The 18,599-nt window shown below is 41.0% G+C and overlaps 1 protein-coding gene and 1 pseudogene across 1 annotated transcript; both read left to right on the top strand.

Annotated features, from left to right (window-relative positions):
• Positions 1-2,162: 2,162 nt before the first annotated feature.
• Positions 2,163-3,107, top strand: LOC101546073 (olfactory receptor 9I1). Its single transcript, XM_004620455.2, has one exon. It carries the CDS (start codon positions 2,163-2,165, stop codon positions 3,105-3,107), a length of 945 nt encoding a protein of 314 aa, XP_004620512.2.
• A 3,272-nt stretch (positions 3,108-6,379) lies between these two features.
• Positions 6,380-13,886, top strand: LOC129406026 (olfactory receptor 9I1-like; annotated as a pseudogene).
• Positions 13,887-18,599: the final 4,713 nt, after the last annotated feature.

Below are 18,599 nucleotides of genomic sequence, written 5' to 3'. Positions count from 1 at the left end.
CTGTGCCATGATTTTTAGAATTTTGACGTGGGTCTTATAAAAAAGACAACTTTCTTCCCCTAATCAATATCAGGCAGTGGGGAAAGTCCAAGAAAATACGTTTGAAAGTCTCATATTCAATTTTTATTCTATTCTTTTATGTCTGTGACAACTTGGGGCATCTTCCTTTATTTCTCTGGTTCTCAAGCAGCTTATGCTAAAATGAAATCTTACAGCCTAATTTTGGGGCTGCTAAAGGGATTAGAGTTTTGTTTTTTGTTTTGGGGGTTTATTTTAGCTTTTTGGGTCACACCTGTCAATGCACAGGGTATTCCTGGCTCTGCACTCAGGAATTACTACTGGAGGTGCTCAGGAGACCATATGAGATGCTGAGGATTGAACACGGGTCGGCTGCATGCAAGGCAAATGCCCTATCCTCTGTGCTATGGCTCCAGCCCCTAAAGGGATTAGAGTTAATGTATAAGGTCTACCTGCCCTTTGCTTTGGCACAAAACATGATACTGCTACCTCTGTACCTCAATGATCTGTCACCTGGTGTGTGGTTGCATGCACAGACATTTTCCCCTTAAATTAGGGAAGCTCACTTCTCAATAAGATGGACAGAAAACAGATTGCAACTATTTCAGAAATTTTCTATGATTTGAAAAGAGGAAAAAATTAATGACTTAAAGAACAGCAGGGAGATTTCTTTGATTCCATAAATCTTAAAGATGCATAAATATGAGGAGGCATCAAATCATGTTCTTATCAGAGAATACAGAATTTTCCATAAAACTATTTGCACTTCGTTACCCTGATTTTCCATTAGCATGCTGACCTAGAAAATTCAATATCGGGAAATCATCACAAGGCAAATCCTTGCAAGAGCCTCATGTTGATCTTATATCTAGACATTAAACCATGAATTGTAAGATACAAAGTCTCTTTGATGATCTCCTAACTTACCCCCACCATCTTTCACTAAGTAGGTAAAGCCCACAGAGAGAAAGAGAATTTTTGAATGTTGTTCAGCTGATTAATGTCTGCCCTAGAGATATCAACCATAAGAGAGTCTTGAAAACAAAGTAACTTATCCAGAATCTTTAAGATGGGTTATATAAAAGAACAGATTTGTTTTACATAAAATGAGGATATCTCCTTCCAATAGTGACCCTTTATTAGAGCAGAGAAGACATCAACCAAAGATTATGTTAATGACTAAAACCCAGAGAATGTCTTTTAATTATAATTTAGTAATATATTTGAGATATAATTAACATATAACTCCCCATGATTTTCTAATGTGCCAAGTATTGGCTTGATCTATTTATATACAACAATATGATTATCACATTAGCATTAGCTAACATTTATACTTTAATCATTGTCATGTCTTATTTGTAGTAAGAATGATTTATAACTACTTTTAGCAACAATGACCTTAATGATACAGAAGTATTGGTTTTATCACAGTGATACACGTAGGATCTTTAGGATTTATCTCTAGAATTGCAAATATATATCATCAAGGAAAATACATTAATAGCATAAATATAACAGTTGTTTTATACATGATATACTGAATGATGATAAAAACATGATAGAATATCTAAGTAAACAATGGGCAAAAATTGGAGAATACTGAAAGAAAACATTTAGATCAGATTCAGATTCTTTTAACTTCAAAAGATTTTCATGAAAATAAGGGATTCAAATTGCTGTGTCCAAAAAGTAAAAACTTAAAGTCAATGTATAAAAGACAAAGAATGAGTATCTGAAAGAGGGTTAGCAGGTAGAACTATCCACAAATGTAGGCTCCACAGAACCTGGATAACTAGGTGGAGGAGATAGGGTAGACCATTCAGAAGCCAATGAGGATCAGAAAAATTGCTCCCTAGATTTTTTTCCAACCCACATTCTGTGTCTCTTTTCTCCACAGAAATTTCCAAATATAAACCATAACTAATTTGAATGTCTAAAAAATACCATCTTATAGCTCAGCTTCAAAATATACCAGGAAAGAACAGAGATACCCAAGAAACATCAGTCACATTTAAGATTTCTCCATAAATTGGTCCAGAAATATAAACCTAACTTCTACCACAGAGACCAAGAATCCGTCCTTCCGTTCTCAGGACTTTGACTTCATTCCCTGCCTCAGAGCACAAGACCACCTTGAATGCATGGCCAAGAATAATCTGACCTCCGTAACTGAGTTCATTCTCATAGGCTTCACTGATTACCCCAACTTGGAGATTCCCCTCTTCCTGGTGTTCCTGGCTTTCTACCTAGTCACCCTTCTCGGGAACATGGGCATGATCATGCTGATTCAAGTTGACACCCAACTGCACACCCCAATGTACTTCTTCCTGAGCCACCTCTCCTTGCTGGATGCCTGCTACACCTCAGTCATCACCCCTCAGATCCTGGCCACACTGGCCACAGGTCAGACAGTCATCTCCTATGGCCAGTGTGCTGCCCAGTTCTTCTTCTTCACCATCTGTGCAGGGACAGAGTGTTTCCTGCTGGCAGTGATGGCCTATGACCGCTATGTTGCCATCAGCAACCCACTGCTCTACACAGTAGCTATGAGCCCCAGGGTCTGCTGGAGTCTGGTGGTGGGAGCCTACGCCTGTGCCATGTCGGGGGCCATCCTACGCACCACGTGTACCTTCACCCTTTCCTTCTGTCATGACAATCAGATCAACTTCTTCTTCTGTGACCTCCCACCACTCTTGAAGCTCTCCTGCAGTGACACCACAAATGCTCAGATTATCATTGTTTTCTTTGGCAACTTCGTGATTTTGGCCAATGCCTTGGTCATCCTGATTTCCTACCTGCTCATCATCAGGGCCATCCTGAGGATGAAATCTTCTGGTGGCAGAGCCAAGACTTTCTCCACCTGTGCCTCCCACCTCACTGCTGTGGCCCTTTTCTTCGGGACCCTCATCTATATGTATCTACGCAGCGGGTCACAAAAATCCCTGGAGGAAGAGAAGGTGGTATCTGTCTTCTATACTGTAGTCATCCCCATGCTGAACCCTCTGATCTACAGTCTGAGAAACAAGGATGTGAAGGCTGCCTTTGGAAAGGTCACTGGTCGATTCCACGTGTCTCAGAGTATGTAAATTTGACTGAAAGGAGTTCTCTTTGGGTTCATTTTCCTTCTATGTCAATATATCTTACTAGTTCTCTGTGTCACCTAACAAATAAGCATATAGTAGACAAGGGCCATTAGAAACATTAAAAAAAAAGTTGCAAGTGAGGTTGAAAAAATATTTTATTGTTGTTCACAGAAATTGCATGGTACTTTCTTCTTCCTCTCATTTACTTTAAATACATTCTTTAGCAGCCAAGTCTCATGCTATTCTCAGACATCTTAAATTACAGAAGCTTGGGGCTCACAGGTCTATCTCATCACATCCCAAGTCTGTTTGCACATATGTATGGCCGGAGTGATGATACAGCAGGTAGGGTCCTTGTCTTGCATGTGGCCAACTCAGGTTCAATCCCCCACAGCCACATGGTCCCTGAGTCCCTCAGCGTAGAGCCAGAAGTAAGCCCTGACCATCACTGGGTGTTGCCACCAAACAAAACAAAACAAAAAATTATTTTCACATATGCCTAGTTTCCCACTCTTTTTCCCTTAAGTTTGCTCCTCTCAGTTTTGCCTTTTGAACCTTTGTCAACATTATAGCTAGGATTTCTTTCCTCATTTCATCCGTTGACTCCATCATCAAATATTAATGGACTATAAATGTGGGAGGAATGTTTCTGGGTTTTCTATCTATTCTATTGTCTGAAAAACTGTTCTTATGTGTACTATACTGCTTAGTATAGCAGAATGTTTTTTAAATTTTTTATTGAATCACCATGTGGAAAGTTACAAAGCATTCAGGCTTAAGTCTCAGTTATACAATGGTCGAACACCTATCCCTTCATCAGTGCACATATTCCACCATCAAGAACCCCAGTATACCTCCCCTCCCACCTGCACCTCCACCCTGCCTGTAGAGCTGATAATTTTCAATTTACTTTCTCTTTACTTTGACTACATTCAATATTTCCACAAAAAAACTCACTATTATTGTTTGGAGTTCCCCACCACCACCACCAAATCAGACCTGCTGAAAAGGAAGCATTTGATAATTTGTTTTCCATTGCTGAGAATGAAGAGATATGAGGTCACGCAGCTGCTATCACAGCCATGCAGTTTTGGATTTCTGTATTTTAGTAACTAAGTCCAGGGAAATTTCTGCCAGAAATTGCATCATTTCAAGCTCATACCTCTCTTTAGTGGGCCTTATAAGATGGCAGTCTCCACGCCTTCCCCCCAGAAAGGAAAAGCGAAGAGAGAAAAAACTTTCCCCTCCTGGGGTGGCATGGGGCCGTGGCTTAGTTCACAGTCTAAAGACATTTCTGCAAGAAGCTTCTGGTACCAAAAGTAGTTGAGCTGGCCTCCGAGATCATGGTCATCCAGCAAAGGAGAGGCCGCTCACGTGCGGCCACCCAGGTCACATCTCGGTGGAGAGCCTGTAGCAGACTTTTGTAATTGGTTTGTTTTTCCTTTGCCAGAGTTGCTTTAGCTATTTTAAATTGTTTATGGTTCTATACAAATGTTAGGATATTTTTCTACTTTTGTAAAAAAGTGCAAGGAGAGGCCAGAGAAGTAATACAGCACTTGGGGTGATTGTCTTGCATGTAGCCAACCTGTGTTTGATCACTGCATATGGTCCCCCAGTCTTCCCCAGGTATGATCTCTGAGCACTATCAGTAATAAACCTCTAACACACCTTGGATGTGGTCCAAACCTCCCTCAAAAAATACAAGTAGAATTTAATAGGAATTACACAGAAGATAGTCCTTAATCCATCTCTTAACGCTAACTGTCCATCTCTATTCCACAAAGTAGCATCAGTGTCCCAAATATAAACACTGAAATTAATCAGGGTGAAAAAGGATCCCTGAAGGATCCCGGTGCCTCAGTCAAAGACCCTGCTATGCCCAGAGAGGTCTAGGAGGTCACATTCCACCCGATAGGAGCAGCTCCAGACAACAGATGATTGCCATGAGCTGTAGAAGGTCAAATTCCTCCGTCAAGCAGAACTGAGTACAAGGTGTAATTGATACTTAGAATTTGCCCTAAATATCAGCCAAAACTCAGAAGCCAACTGAAACCACATCATTGCTTCGTTCTTTCCTGCTTCCTTCCTTCGTTTCAGATTTCTTACGTGAGCACTTTTTCCATAAACCACTTATCCAAAAATATCTTTGTTTCTTGTTGCTTTTTTTTAACTTAACGAATACTACTTAGTTCAAGACTACTAAACATTAATAATAACAGAAAAACTGATTATTATTATTATTATTATGTAATTCAGTAAGGATCCCATATCTCCCCAATAAGTCACAGAGAGAGGAAATTATAAAAACTATACAATCACTTCTACAAGAGATGTCAAATGAAATTATATGGTTCTAATACAGAATATGGATTTCAAAGACGATGAAAGATTTGATGGCTAAAATAGCAAGAGAAGCTTGCCCAGAGAAACCGGAAATGGTTTTTTAAGTAAGGAAAACTTAAAAGCTATAGGATAAAGGTTCACAGGAAACATACTGAGAATACTCATCTCATTCCCACCTGAAACAATGAAATTCTGAATACACTATATAACTAGGTCTGAGGCCCGAGGTGAGACTTGACATCCAGTGTAAGGATTGGTGCAATCTAGACTCCTCATTAGAAGTCCTAAAAACTGAGTCACTGCTGACATTTCCACCGACTCACGCAAGAGAAGGAGTTTCAAGGCCACTAGCAAAGAAAAACAAGTTTATTTCCAACAGAAACTACAGAAGTGAGGGGGCTGGAGTGGTAGCACAGCCAGTAAGGTGGTTGCCTTGCATGCAACTGACCTGGCTTCTCTCCCGGCACTCTTTATGCTCCACTGAGCACTGCTAGGAATGATCCCTGCTCACAGAACAAGGGGGAAGCCCTGAGCACTGCTGGCTGTGACCCAAATACCAAAAACAATGCAGAAACTACAAATCTACAAATGAGCTTAGCTCAAGACTAGAAAGACTTGGGAGTGGCCATTCAATCCCACAAGATCTTGCTTTTGATCCTCAGATAATGTACGGGAGATACTAAGATCAAGATAATGAGTCCCTCCTAAAGAGGTTTCTCCTTCAGATTTCTACCACTAACTTTTCCCTGGAGCTCTTGGTGCTGTCCTAGGTTTCTCTGTCTCCCTCAAATTACCCCCAAAAAGAGATTAAGTTGTAAGTATCTTGCTGATTTGTTTAGAAAGAAGAAACCTACCAAACTATATTCATGTTATTTAAGCATCTTGCTTGCTTTGTACAAAATGGTCTTGCAAGAGTTGCATTCAAACCTAAGATGAATCCAGCTGGACTGTTCTACCAGGTAATTGAGATATAATTATGACCTTAGTAAGGCTGAGAGGACACCAGCTCTCAAGTAAGGTTCACAGGAACTAGGAAATATGAGACTGTGAAGCAAATGGACCACTACAATCTATTTTTTATCTAATGGGATTGTGTCCAGAGTGGAATTCCACATTCATGTATGAGATACACAATTAAAATGGGGTCATTTGTTTTAAAAATCTATAGCTATGGCATCCTTGGGTTTATGTGTCCCTGGGTAAATTTTAGAAAATACTAATAATTTCATGGGTCAAAGGGGAGATAAAAAGAGCTCCTTTAGAATAGAATTTCATTGAAAACCACTGTATTATGCTAATTATGGGATTAATCACTGTGCTAAAACTTTGGCTTTGGAATAAGACAGATCCAAGTTTAAATCAGGCTCCTTGATGAACTAATCTCATGACCATAGAGAGTTACTTAATAATTTAGAGTCTTAGAGTCCAAGACAAAATAAGACCTCTATCGTAATTACTGTGAAGATTATCTGGGACAACAAAAGAAGAATTTAATCTTTCCTTATAGCCAAGAAGTATGTTATTGTGTATTTATACCACTGTTTCCTACTCCACTTTACTGTTTTTGAGCTCTTGAGCTGTTTTCAAATCTTGGCTAATGTAAGTAAAGCTGCAGGGGACATAGACATGCATATATATATATATTTTTTTCAAACTAGCGTTTTTGTGTTCTTGATATAGATGCCAAAGAGTGGATTCGCTGGATCATACGGAGGTTTTATTTTCAAGTTTTTGAGAAGCCTCCACACTGTTTCTGTAGAGGCTGAACCAGATGATAGTGCCACCAACATGAATGAGACTGCCTTTTATACCACATCCTCTGTCAGTCCTGATTGTTTTCAGTCTTTTTGAAGTAGGCCATTCTCACCTATGAGAGAATGTGTATCTCACTGTTGTTTGAATTTGCATTTCTCTGATAAGCAGTGATGAGGAACACTTTTGCAGGTGCCTAATGACAATCTATATGTCTTCTTTGAGGAAACCTGTGTTCACGAAGTCTATTTTATGAATGGCTATTTGTCATTGAGTTTGTAAATTCATTATGAACCTTGGCTATTAGCCTTTTGTCAGACATGTGATGTGCAAATATTTTCTCTCATTCACTAGTGTGCTTTTCTTTTTCCCACTGTTTCCTTCATAGTCAATGCATCAAATCATTGAATATGGCCCCAGAGTATCATGAAAAGTTCAGTGTATTTTTAATGGATTTTATAGATTCAGGCATTATATCAAATTATTTGATCCATTTTGAATTAATTTTTGTGTAGTGTGAGATAGGAGATCAGATTCCCTTTTTGCATGTGGCTAACCAGTTTTCAAAATACCATTTGTTGAAGAGATTTTCCTTGCACTACTACATATACCGAATGCTTTTGTTATTTATTAGCTGTCTACACATTTGAGGATTTATTTATGTCTTGTCTCTCACCTCCTTTCTATTGGACTGATAGTACTTCTATTCCAGTACCACACTGTTTTGGTCACTATAACTTCATAGTATAGTCAGAAAATGCAATGCCCCCTCTACTTTTTTTCAAAATAATTTGATTTAAGAGTGTTTGAGGCCACCCAAAATTTTAACATAATTTGTCCAAGTCCTTAGAGAATGTCTTAGGAACTTTCATGGGGGTTGCACTGGGTGAAAAAGATCATTTTAACAATATTAATTCTTGCAATCCATGAGCATGGAATATGTCCCATTGTATTGTGTCTTCTTGTATGTCTTTTAATAGTGATTTTAATAAGTATATTGTTTTGTTGATTCCTAGGTATTAGAATAAGTTTTCTTTGAATGAGTATATTATTTTGTTGATTTCTAGATTGGAAGAATCATAATTGTAACTAGGAATTACAATTATTTATTTCTTTTCTTTCTCACTGTTTACACATGAAAATGCAATCAGTGAGAGATTGCACATAAAAACACCTGTCTGGCTTTAACAAGCTGTGTTCCCAAATTGCAATTCCCTAAAGATATTAAATAAAAGCCTTGTTTTCACTACAGAGAAAGAAGAAATTAAAAAATTTTAAGGAAGGAAAGATAGGAAGGAAGGAAGGAAGGAAGGAAGGAAGGAAGGAAGGAAGGAAGGAAGGAAGGAAGGAAGGAAGGAAGGAAGGAAGGAAGGAAGGAAGGAAGGAAGGGAGGGAGGGAGGGAGGGAGGGAGGGAAGGAATGGAGGGAGGGAGGGAGGGAGGGAAGGAATGGAGGGAGGGAGGGAGGGAGGGAGGGAGGGAGGGAAGGAGGGAGGGAGAACATCAAAAAATGTCTGCATATTAATTTTGAAGAAAATCTCTGTGCAAAAAAGGACAGGGGTCTGAGTGTACAGCAAGTAAGGCACTCCACCAACCAGGATTTGATCCCTGGACCCGCATATGGCTCACCAAGACCCACTAGAAGTTGTTGGGGAACAGTTTTTCCCCAACATGCCCTGACACGTTGCGCACCGGGTCCAGGCAGACATCAGAAGAAGGAAGATGGGGTGCGCGGAGAAAAACCCTCCGGCAAGAGCTGACGGCTGTTCACTTTATTGCCAAATACACACATATTTTATAGAGGGCCTCGGCTTACAGGAAAGTCCAATCACATAAAGTTTCGCATTATTGGCCTATCACCTTTTCTTCTCTGCTGTGCTCTGGTTCAATCCCAATCAAGGCTAGACGCTGCAGTTAGCTTTATCTGCTAAGCATACGTGACAGCTTCGTGTCTTTGGCACATGTGACTAGGAGGTCGAGTGAGGCTCAAGGCCAAACACCTGGCGCTGACACCCTGTTCTTGCCAACTTTGCCCAGATATTCCTTTCCACCAGGCCTCGCTTGAGGCCTCTGCAAGGTCGGATCTTATCTGCTCCAGTGCCCATAGCCATGCTTCAAAGAAATGATTCCTAAAAGCAGAGCCAAGAATAAGCCCTAAGCACAGCCAGCTACAGAAAAATATATTAGAAGGAAGACAAGACCTGGACCACCTGTAGCACTAGAGCACTGTCATTGTCATCCCATTGTTCATCGATTTGCTCAGGCGGGCACCAGCAACAACTCCATTGTGAGACTTGTTGTTATTGTTTTTGGCCTATTGAATACGCCATGGGTAGCTTGCCAGGCTTTGCCGCGCAGGTAGGATGCTCTCGGTAGCTTGCCAGACTCTCCGAGAGGGATGGAGGAATCGAACCCGGGTCAGCCGCGTGCAAGGCAAACGTCCTACCTGCTGTGCTATCGCTCCAGTCCTAACACTCCAAAATCAAATATAATCTCTTTTTTCCAAAAAAGTTAGGTATTTATCTAACACTCTGTGCTATTTTAAAGTTAGAGAAATGGGAGGTGAGAGCAATAGTACAGCAGGTCGAGAGCTTGCCTTGCTGGTAGCCAACCTGGGTACCCCATACGGTCCCTGAACTCTGCCAGGAGTGATCCCTGAGTGTAGAGCCAGGAGTAAGCCCCGAGCACCTCTGGGTGTAATTCCAAAAACAAACGGAGATATTTATCTAAAAATTAAAAAGAAAATTAGAGAAATGAATCAGCAGAAATCATTTTTTTCCTTACTTGATAGCATGGCATGACAGAAGAGCATGAAAATTGGAGATATAAGAACCCCAGATAAGATGTGATTCTGTCTTTTCCTAAGTGTGTGGCAAATTGGTTATCTTCGTTAACTTCTCTGATCCCCAGGTACATCCATTAATGTATATCTATGTGTATATCTATGAATATACACAATTTGAAGAACTGCTGTAGAGATATGAACTAATGCAAAAGTTTGACTTGGAATACAAGTGGAACAAAATCAATGTGCCTATGTACGTATCCCTATTTCTGCTATCTGATCTTTGTTCTGTACATTGAACCATCTTGTCCCCAAATGAGAAAACCACAGGATCTCACCATAAGATGGACAGAGGATGGAGGTGGGATGAACTCTTGCAGTTTCAAAATTAGATGTATAGGAAGAAATTGAAATGAAATTGAAATATGGTCCCCTGAGCACCACCAGGAGTGACCCCATATGGTCCTTGAACTCTGCCAGGAGTGATCCCTGAGTGAAGAGCCAGGAGTAACCCCTGTGCATTGCCGGTTGTGACCAAAAAAAAAAAAAAAGCAACGTCTTAAATGAAATAGTAACTAAACTATAATAGAAGTACAGCAAGAATGACAATAACAAAAATCATTAGCATCTGAAAATGTATATTTACATTTGTTACTAGGAAAATTCATAAAAAATACAAATAGAAAAGAAACAAGGTCATATTTATAGTACGAGGTCATGTAAGGTAAGTTTAAAAAGAGCAAACTTACTGATATTTTTAAAATATAGTTCTCAAATATGTATTTTTTAAATACATAGTTCTGAACTAATAGGGAAATTTACATATTTCACAAGCACAAGAATAAAAACCAATGAAGATCTGGGGAAGACATGGGGATGAACATAGGAGTAAAAATAATGAAAGAAAAAGAAGAACGGCATTTCCTGATCAATAACAATAACCAGGCTTACCAGGAACTAGGGAAAATTATTAAATCAAATTTTTTCCAAATTCTTATCATTTTATGAAAATTTTTAATAAATTTATTTCTATAACTATTTTGGTTTGGGGTTTTATTTTGGGGCCACACCCAGCTATGATCAGGGGTCATTCCTGGTGGGGTTTGGGAGATTATTTGGGTTCCTGGTTAGAACCCAGGCAAGGTGCATGCAAGCCAAGCACCTTACCCACTAACTTTATCTGCAGCCACAATTTTATATGACTAAATCCATTGATATAGTATCTGAAAATGTTATACACTTAATAATTTTTATCCAAAGTTTGTTCCATTAACATGGCACAGATAAGAAATACCCTTTCAATATCCTCAGGCATTCACAAAAGGATTCTGAGACTCAAATTTAATGACCATATTATCAAGTGCTGCTATTTTCAGAACAGAATGTCAAGCCCACAGAAAAGCAACAAAATTAGAAGATTCTTCAGCTAGATAGTATCTGGAGGTGGAAACTGTGATGTGACCTTAGCAAGTAGCTGTCTCATACCCAGTCTATGCTGGGTGGAAGGAACGGTAATGGGAAGCCATGTTTTACATGACATGACAAGGTCTTCCTCTCACTTTTTTGTCATGAATGAACTGCAAAAGATCACAACACAAGGTTAAAATGGCATAGAATGAAGTCACAAAAAAGTATCATTTTATTGATATAATCAATATATAATGAATATACAACACTGGTTAGCTTACACTGTCATATTGCTTTGACACACCCACACCCATACCCATACACACACACACACACACACCCATACACACACACATATATACATATCTATAGCTATTTCACTAGCTAATACTTCTAGCAGTCAATAATAATGTCTTCTTTGTGGTGAAAATATTTATAATTAATCACTTAGCAATCAGAAGTCAATGACACAGTGTAGATAGTAGTCCCATTGCTGTGCATTAGCTCTGTGGAACATATCTAGTAGAGGAAGTTTGCATCCTGAAATAAAATACCTAATCAATTGAACTACCAGATTGCTAAGTACAAGATGAGTAATTATCTATTAGGAGCTTATACATATATAATATATATCTCAAATAATATTTTGAAGGGAGTTATTATCACTAACTTTGCAAGATTCTAACTATAGATAAAATGTTATTCATTATCTTCCACCATCTTCAAGTTCTCCATGAGAAGAAGGGATATGAACTATTGTGTCTGGAAAGGGTAAAATTTAACCCAATTCTGGAAGACAAAGAAATGGATGAGGCCAAAAAGTGGATAAGAAGGTCTAACGTCCTCAGATAAAGGCTCCCACAGAAATTGGATGACCATGCGGAAGCTACACAGGAGGGCATCCAGTAGCTGATGGGGAGTAGAACAAATGCTCACTAGGTTCTTTCCAACCCACACTATGTCTCTTTTCTCCACAGAAATTTCCAAATATGAAGCAGAACTAATTTGAATTTAAAAAAAAGCTCACAGTTCTGCTCCAAAATATACCAGGAAGGAACAGAGATACCCAAGAAACATCAGTCACATTTACGTTTTCTCCATAAATTGGTCCAGAAATATAAACCTAACTTCTACCCCAGAGACCAAGAATCCGTCCTTCCGTTCTCAACACTTTGACTTCATTCCCTGCCTCAGAGCACAAGGCCACCTTGAATGCATGGTGGAATGAATTATCTGAAAGAATCATGAAAGAATAATCTGACCTCTGTAATTGAGTTCATTCTCATAGGCTTCACTGATTACCCCAACTTGGAGATTCCCCTCTTCCTGGTGTTCCTGGCTTTCTACCTAGTCACCCTTCTCGGGAACATGGGCATGGTCATTCTGATTCAAGTTGACACCCAACTGCACATCCCAATGTACTTCTTCCTGAGCCACCTCTCCTTGCTGGATGTCTGCTACACTCAGTCATCACCCCTCAGATCCTGGCCACACTGGCCACAGGTCAGACAGTCATCTCCTATGGCCAGTGTGCTGCCCAGTTCTTCTTCTTCACCATCTGTGCAGGGACAGAGTGTTTCCTGCTGGCGGTGATGGCCTATGACCGCTATGTTGCCATCAGCAACCCACTGCTCTACACAGTAGCTATGAGCCCCAGGGTCTGCTGGAGTCTGGTCGTGGGAGCCCACGCCTGTGCCATACCAGAGCCATTTGTAAAGTTTGCTCAGGGCGGATGAATTAGTGACATTCCCGTAATCAAAGATCACCCTGCCCCTAGGACAGAAGACAGGACTTAAGGCCCACCTGGTGACAGGAAGGCTCCAGGCTGCATTCCATGCTTCCTCTCATCCATCCCCTATAGGTAATGGGCCGGACCAAGCACACCGGTTCCACTGGTCTTTGTTCTCTTCTCCCTTTTGCCACCAAGACTACTTAAAAGTCCCCCTCGGTCTCTCCCAGGGCTCAGCTCTTGCCCAGCCTCATCAGAGATTGGTAGAGTTCCATTTATTGGGAGCACACCCCCAATAAACTTCTCTTATTTCCTTCACTTCTACTTGTCTCTGTCTCCCACTCTGTACCAGCTGAGGTCAGCGATCTATCACTTCTGTGATGACAATCAGATCAGCTTCTTCTTCCGTGACCTCCCACCACTCTTGAAGCTCTCCTGCAGTGACACCACAAATGCTCAGATTAGCATTGTTTCCTTTGGCAACTTCGTGGTTTTGGCCAATTCCGTGGTTATCCTGATTTCCTACCTGCCCATCATCAGGGTCATTCTGAGGATGAAATCTTCTGGTGGCAGAGCCAAGACTCCCCCTGTGCCTCCCACCTTACTGCTGTACTCACTTACTTACCCTTTACTTCAGGACCCTCATCTATATGCACTTACGCAGTGGGTCACAAAACTTCCTGGAGGAAATGAAGGTGGTGCCTGTCTTCTATACTGTAGTCACAACCACCGTGGTGAACCCACTGATCTACCGCCTGAGAAGTTAAGGAGATGAAGGTTAACTTTGGAAAGGTCACTGGTTGACTCCAGGAATCCCACAGCCTATAAAGCTGAGTGAGAGGAACTTTCCTTGTAGTTCATTTTCTGGCATATCAATATGTCATAAATCAGCATCAGCACTCTATGCTCTCTGTACACACAAGCACAAAGACATAATATAATATATAGAACTATAAATGCAATAAAATTGTGTTTATGTGCTTACTACTTACTAGACTTACTCAGCATAGAGCTTAGTATTGTCCCCTTTCTTCCACCTCTAATGCACCCTAAAGTGCATTCCTTAGTACCCAGAAAGCTCCAAGATCATAATTTACAGACCCTCAGGGGTCCACGGAGGCTTTTGGGGCGTCCTCTGTCCCTCTCGGAGAGCTTAGCAAGCTACCGAGGATATTCTGCCTGCACGGCAGAGCCTGGCAAGCTACCCATGACATATTCGATAGGCCAAAAACAGTAACAGTAACAACAATGTGCTCTTCATGTTCCTGGAGCGAGCAGATGCCATTGGGCTACACTAGCACACGACAGGGACAAGTGAAGACATTACTGGTGCCCGCTCCAGCAATCAATGAACAATGGGATGACAGTGACAGTGACAGTGACAGGGGCCCACAGATTATCTTATTTCAGTTTCTCTTATTCCAGTCCAATTTTCTGCAAACTTGCTTCAGTTTTCCATTCTTTTCCTCTCTTTTCTTACTCAATTCGATATTGCCTCTGTGTATATCTGAAAATCGTTTACCCCACAGAAGACTCTTAACTCGATTGTCATAACTTAATTTACCAAATAAATTATAATTTGTGTTTATTTTTGCATTTTCTGTTTTGTTCCATTGTCCTCTTGCTTATTTTGTTTGTTTATGTTTTGGGGTTTTTTTTGCCACTGTTATTCTGCTTTGATTACCATACATTTGTATTACACTTTGAAATCAGCAAGTAGGATGCCTCCAGCATTGTTTTCCTTTCTTGGATTCATCACACTTGTTTGGGGGTCTTCTGTGGTTCCAAACAAATTTTAAAGTTGTGTTTTCTATTTCTAGTTTTTAAAAAGTCGTTTAATTTTATAGGAATTGCACGGAAGCTAATCTATTTTTTTAATATTTTTATCGAAGTCACGTTGCATTGCATTATATATGTTTCACGTACGCAGTACTATAAATCACATTCTGGAACAAAAAAAATAATAAAGACATTTTCTGAGTTTTAGAGAAGCCAGTCTTTCTTGATCCATCTCTTAACACTCTCTGACTGCCTCCACTCCACATGTTGGCATCAGAAGTTCTGATATTTTTTAAAAAACTCTTGAGAGAGAGAGAGAGAGAGAGAGCAAGAGAGAAGAAAAATGCCTAGCATAGAGGCAGGCTGTGGGAGAGGGGAGGGGAATGACAGGAGGAAAACTGGGGGCACTGGTGCTGGGAAATGTTCATTGGTGCGGGGGGTGGGTGTTGGAACACTGTACGACTGAAATCTAATCATGAACATCTTTGTAAGGGTCTATCTCACAATAAGTGTAATTAAAATTGTAAAAAAACTTCAAACAAAAAAAACTAAAATCAATCAAGTAGATCCTCCCATTGAACAGAGAAATGGTGTAGCAGAAAGGGCAATTGCCTTGCACAAAGCCAACCCTGGTTCCATCCCTGGCATCCCATTTGTCCCCCACGCACTGCCAGGAGTAATTCCTAAGTGTAAATCCAGGAGTAACCCCTGAACCTCGACAGGTGTAGCCCCAAAATAAAAACATGAACAAACAACAACAACAAAAAGGACATCCTTCAACATCCCAATATGGCACAGTTACCTGAGGCTGCTGTGACTGTGAGCTGGAAGCAGCTCATAAGCAATGTCTGTTCTGGAACACTGCCTTCAGTCAAAGATCCAGCTTCTGCCAGAGAGACCTAGGCGTCTCTCCACCCCAAAGGAGCAGTCTACAATCAACAGATAATTGCCAAGGGCTGCAAAAGGCAAACTCTTTGCTTTGAGAAGAACTGTATGTATGCGTGGTATAATTGCTACTTAGGAGCAGCCCTAAATAATGGGCCAACACAAACCACTTCTTTCCTGCTTGCTTCCCTCCATTTCAGATTTCTTTCTTTTTTTCCAAGCCAGATTGTGTCCGGCTTTATGGAGAAAATTAAAGACCTTTCATAAAACATCATGGTAGTTCATGTAGGACATGGACAGGAGATCATAAACATAGACTCCAACTTTCAAACTCCCTTCTTCGATGAACTACCAAAATGAAAAAGCCACAAGAAAGCCCACAGAGTCTTCCTCTGGTGCTCTGTACAGGGAAAATGTTCAGTGAGGGTTGACATTCCACATTTAGCATATGGTTTAGCAACTTCTCACAAGCCAATCCTGACCAGCAGGAAATGAAATAAAATGGCAGAATTTTCCATCTGAAGATTCACAGTCAGAAAGAAAGAAAGAAAGAAAGAAAGAAAGAAAGAAAGAAAGAAAGAAAGAAAGAAAGAAAGAAAGAAAGAAAGAAAGAAAGAAAGAAAGAAAGAAAGAAAGAAAGAAGGAAGGAAGGAAGGAAGGAAGGAAGGAAGGAAGGAAGGAAGGAAAGAAAGAAAGAAAGAAAGAAAGAAAGAAAGAAAGAAAGAAAGAAAGAAAGAAAGAAAGAAAGAAAGAAAGAAAGAAAGAAAGAAAGAAAGAGAAAGAGAGAGAGAGGGAGGGAGGGAGGGAGGGAGGGAGGGAGGGAAGGAGGGAAGGAAGGAAGGAAGGAAGGAAGGAAGGAAGGAAGGAAGGAAGGAAGGAAGGAAGGAAGGAAGGAAGGAAGGAAGGAAGGAAGGAAGGAAGGAAAAGGAACCATTGCTCTTTTGAGGACTGCCATCTCAGTAGTGACACTGAAAATCTAGATTGCCTGACATCGAGTGAGCACCTTTTGGGAGTCCAGGCTCAATAGGTATCTACAGTGTAAGGAGTCGTGTGTATAAGGAAGGTGGGGAGGAAGACAGGACAGAAAACTTTGGGTTTTTCCACACCATACGGCTTTTGTACAAAGGTAGCTAACATCAAAGAATTCCTCCTCCTGGGAGACAAAAGGAAGTCCCTTGAAACGAGTAGGGAAGGACTAGAGCAATAGGACAAAGGGTAGGGCACTTGCCTTGCATGTGGCCGACCCAGGTTTGATCCCCTGCACCACATAGGGTCCCCGAAGTCCCACCAGAAGTGATCCTTGAGCACAGAGCTAGAAATAATCCATAAGTACCACTGGTTGTAGCCCCCAAATGAAAAATCAACTAGTGGGGAAGTTGTTTTCTGCCCCCAGGTTAATTCAGCTTTGGAGACATTCTATTCGTGACACATATGCCCTTCCCCAAAGGAGCAATAATAAAATGGTTTTGATGCCAACAGCACAGTGTGTGGGGGGGAGGGGGGGTTTCTGGGCCATACCCAGTGATGCTCGGGAGTTATTCCTGGCTCAGCACTAATGAATTACTCCTGGTGATGCTTGTGAGACTTGTTGTTATATCAAATATGCACCGGTTTTTGGCATATCAAATATGCACCGGTAGCTTGCCAGGCTCTTGCCATGCGGGCGAGACACTCTTGGTAGCTTGCCGGGCTCTCCGAGAGGGACAGAGGAATTGGACCGGGGTCAGCCACATGCAAGGCAAATGCCCTACCCACTGTGCTATAGCTCCAGGCCTGCTATCGCTCCAGCCCATATAGAACGCCAAATATCAAACTCAGGTTAACTGCATCAAAGCAAGTACCCTACCCACTACAGCTTTTTTTTAAGTTAAATATATATGTATACACATGTTTATAAAACTTGATTAAAAATTAAGATTTCAAGTTGTACAGTCACCAGAAATACACACAGTTATCAAAATTGCGCACACAGCACTTGGCATCCCCAGCACCTGCTGCTTTCTTTGCCAAGTCTGCTTTGTCATCTATGTTTTCTGCGGGGCTATTCCTATCCCTGAAAATGCCAGCTTTTCCCTTTATCCCTTTGGGTACTTTCTTTGCAGGGGCCTTCTTAAGCTTGGGCTCTGACTTTGGTAGAGAGAATTGGAAAAAAAACTTGTGAATCTTCTCTGTGCCTCATTCTCGCCTTGATTTCTGAAAGACTGGAGACTCCCTTCAGTTCTTCTGTTTGGCATGTGGTAAGGGTGCCCAGACATTGGTACTGGACACAAGGAGGCAGCCATGCACAGGCCTTCATCGATCCAAGGGTCATTCTCAGCTTTGGTTTGTCCCCCGGGACAACTTTCTTCTGAGAGCACTCAGAATGGCTTGCCTGAGAATCTCTACCTCCGTCTACACAATGGAATACTGTGCAGCTGTTAGGAAAGATGAAGTCATGAAATTTGTTTATAAGTGGATGGACATGGAGAGTATCATGCTTAGTGAAATGAGTCAGAAAGAGAGGAACAGACATAGAAGGACGGCGCTCATTTGTGGAATATAAAATAACATAATATGAGACTGACACCCAAGGACAGTAGACACAAGGGCCAGGGATATTGCAGCATGGTTGGAAGCCTGCCTCATCAGCTGGGGGAGAAGGCAGCTGGGATAGAGAAGGGATCAGTAAGTCAGTGATGGGTGGAGGGATCGCTCAGGATGGGAGGTGTGTGCTGAAAGTAGATAAAGGCCCAAACAGGATGGCCTCTCAGTATCTGTATTGCAAACCATAATGCCCATAAGTAGAGAGAGAGTGAGAAGGAAATTGTCTGCCAGAC

Source organism: Sorex araneus, chromosome 6 (genome assembly GCF_027595985.1).
Source record: "Sorex araneus isolate mSorAra2 chromosome 6, mSorAra2.pri, whole genome shotgun sequence".
Lineage (NCBI taxonomy): Eukaryota > Metazoa > Chordata > Mammalia > Eulipotyphla > Soricidae > Sorex > Sorex araneus.
This window is presented reverse-complemented; position numbering and strand designations above follow the sequence as displayed.

What these genes read in the sequence shown, in the direction of transcription:
- LOC101546073 (XM_004620455.2), top strand. Translation starts at nt 2,163, where the DNA reads ATGGCCAAGAATAATCTGACCTCCGTAACTGAGTTCATTCTCATAGGC.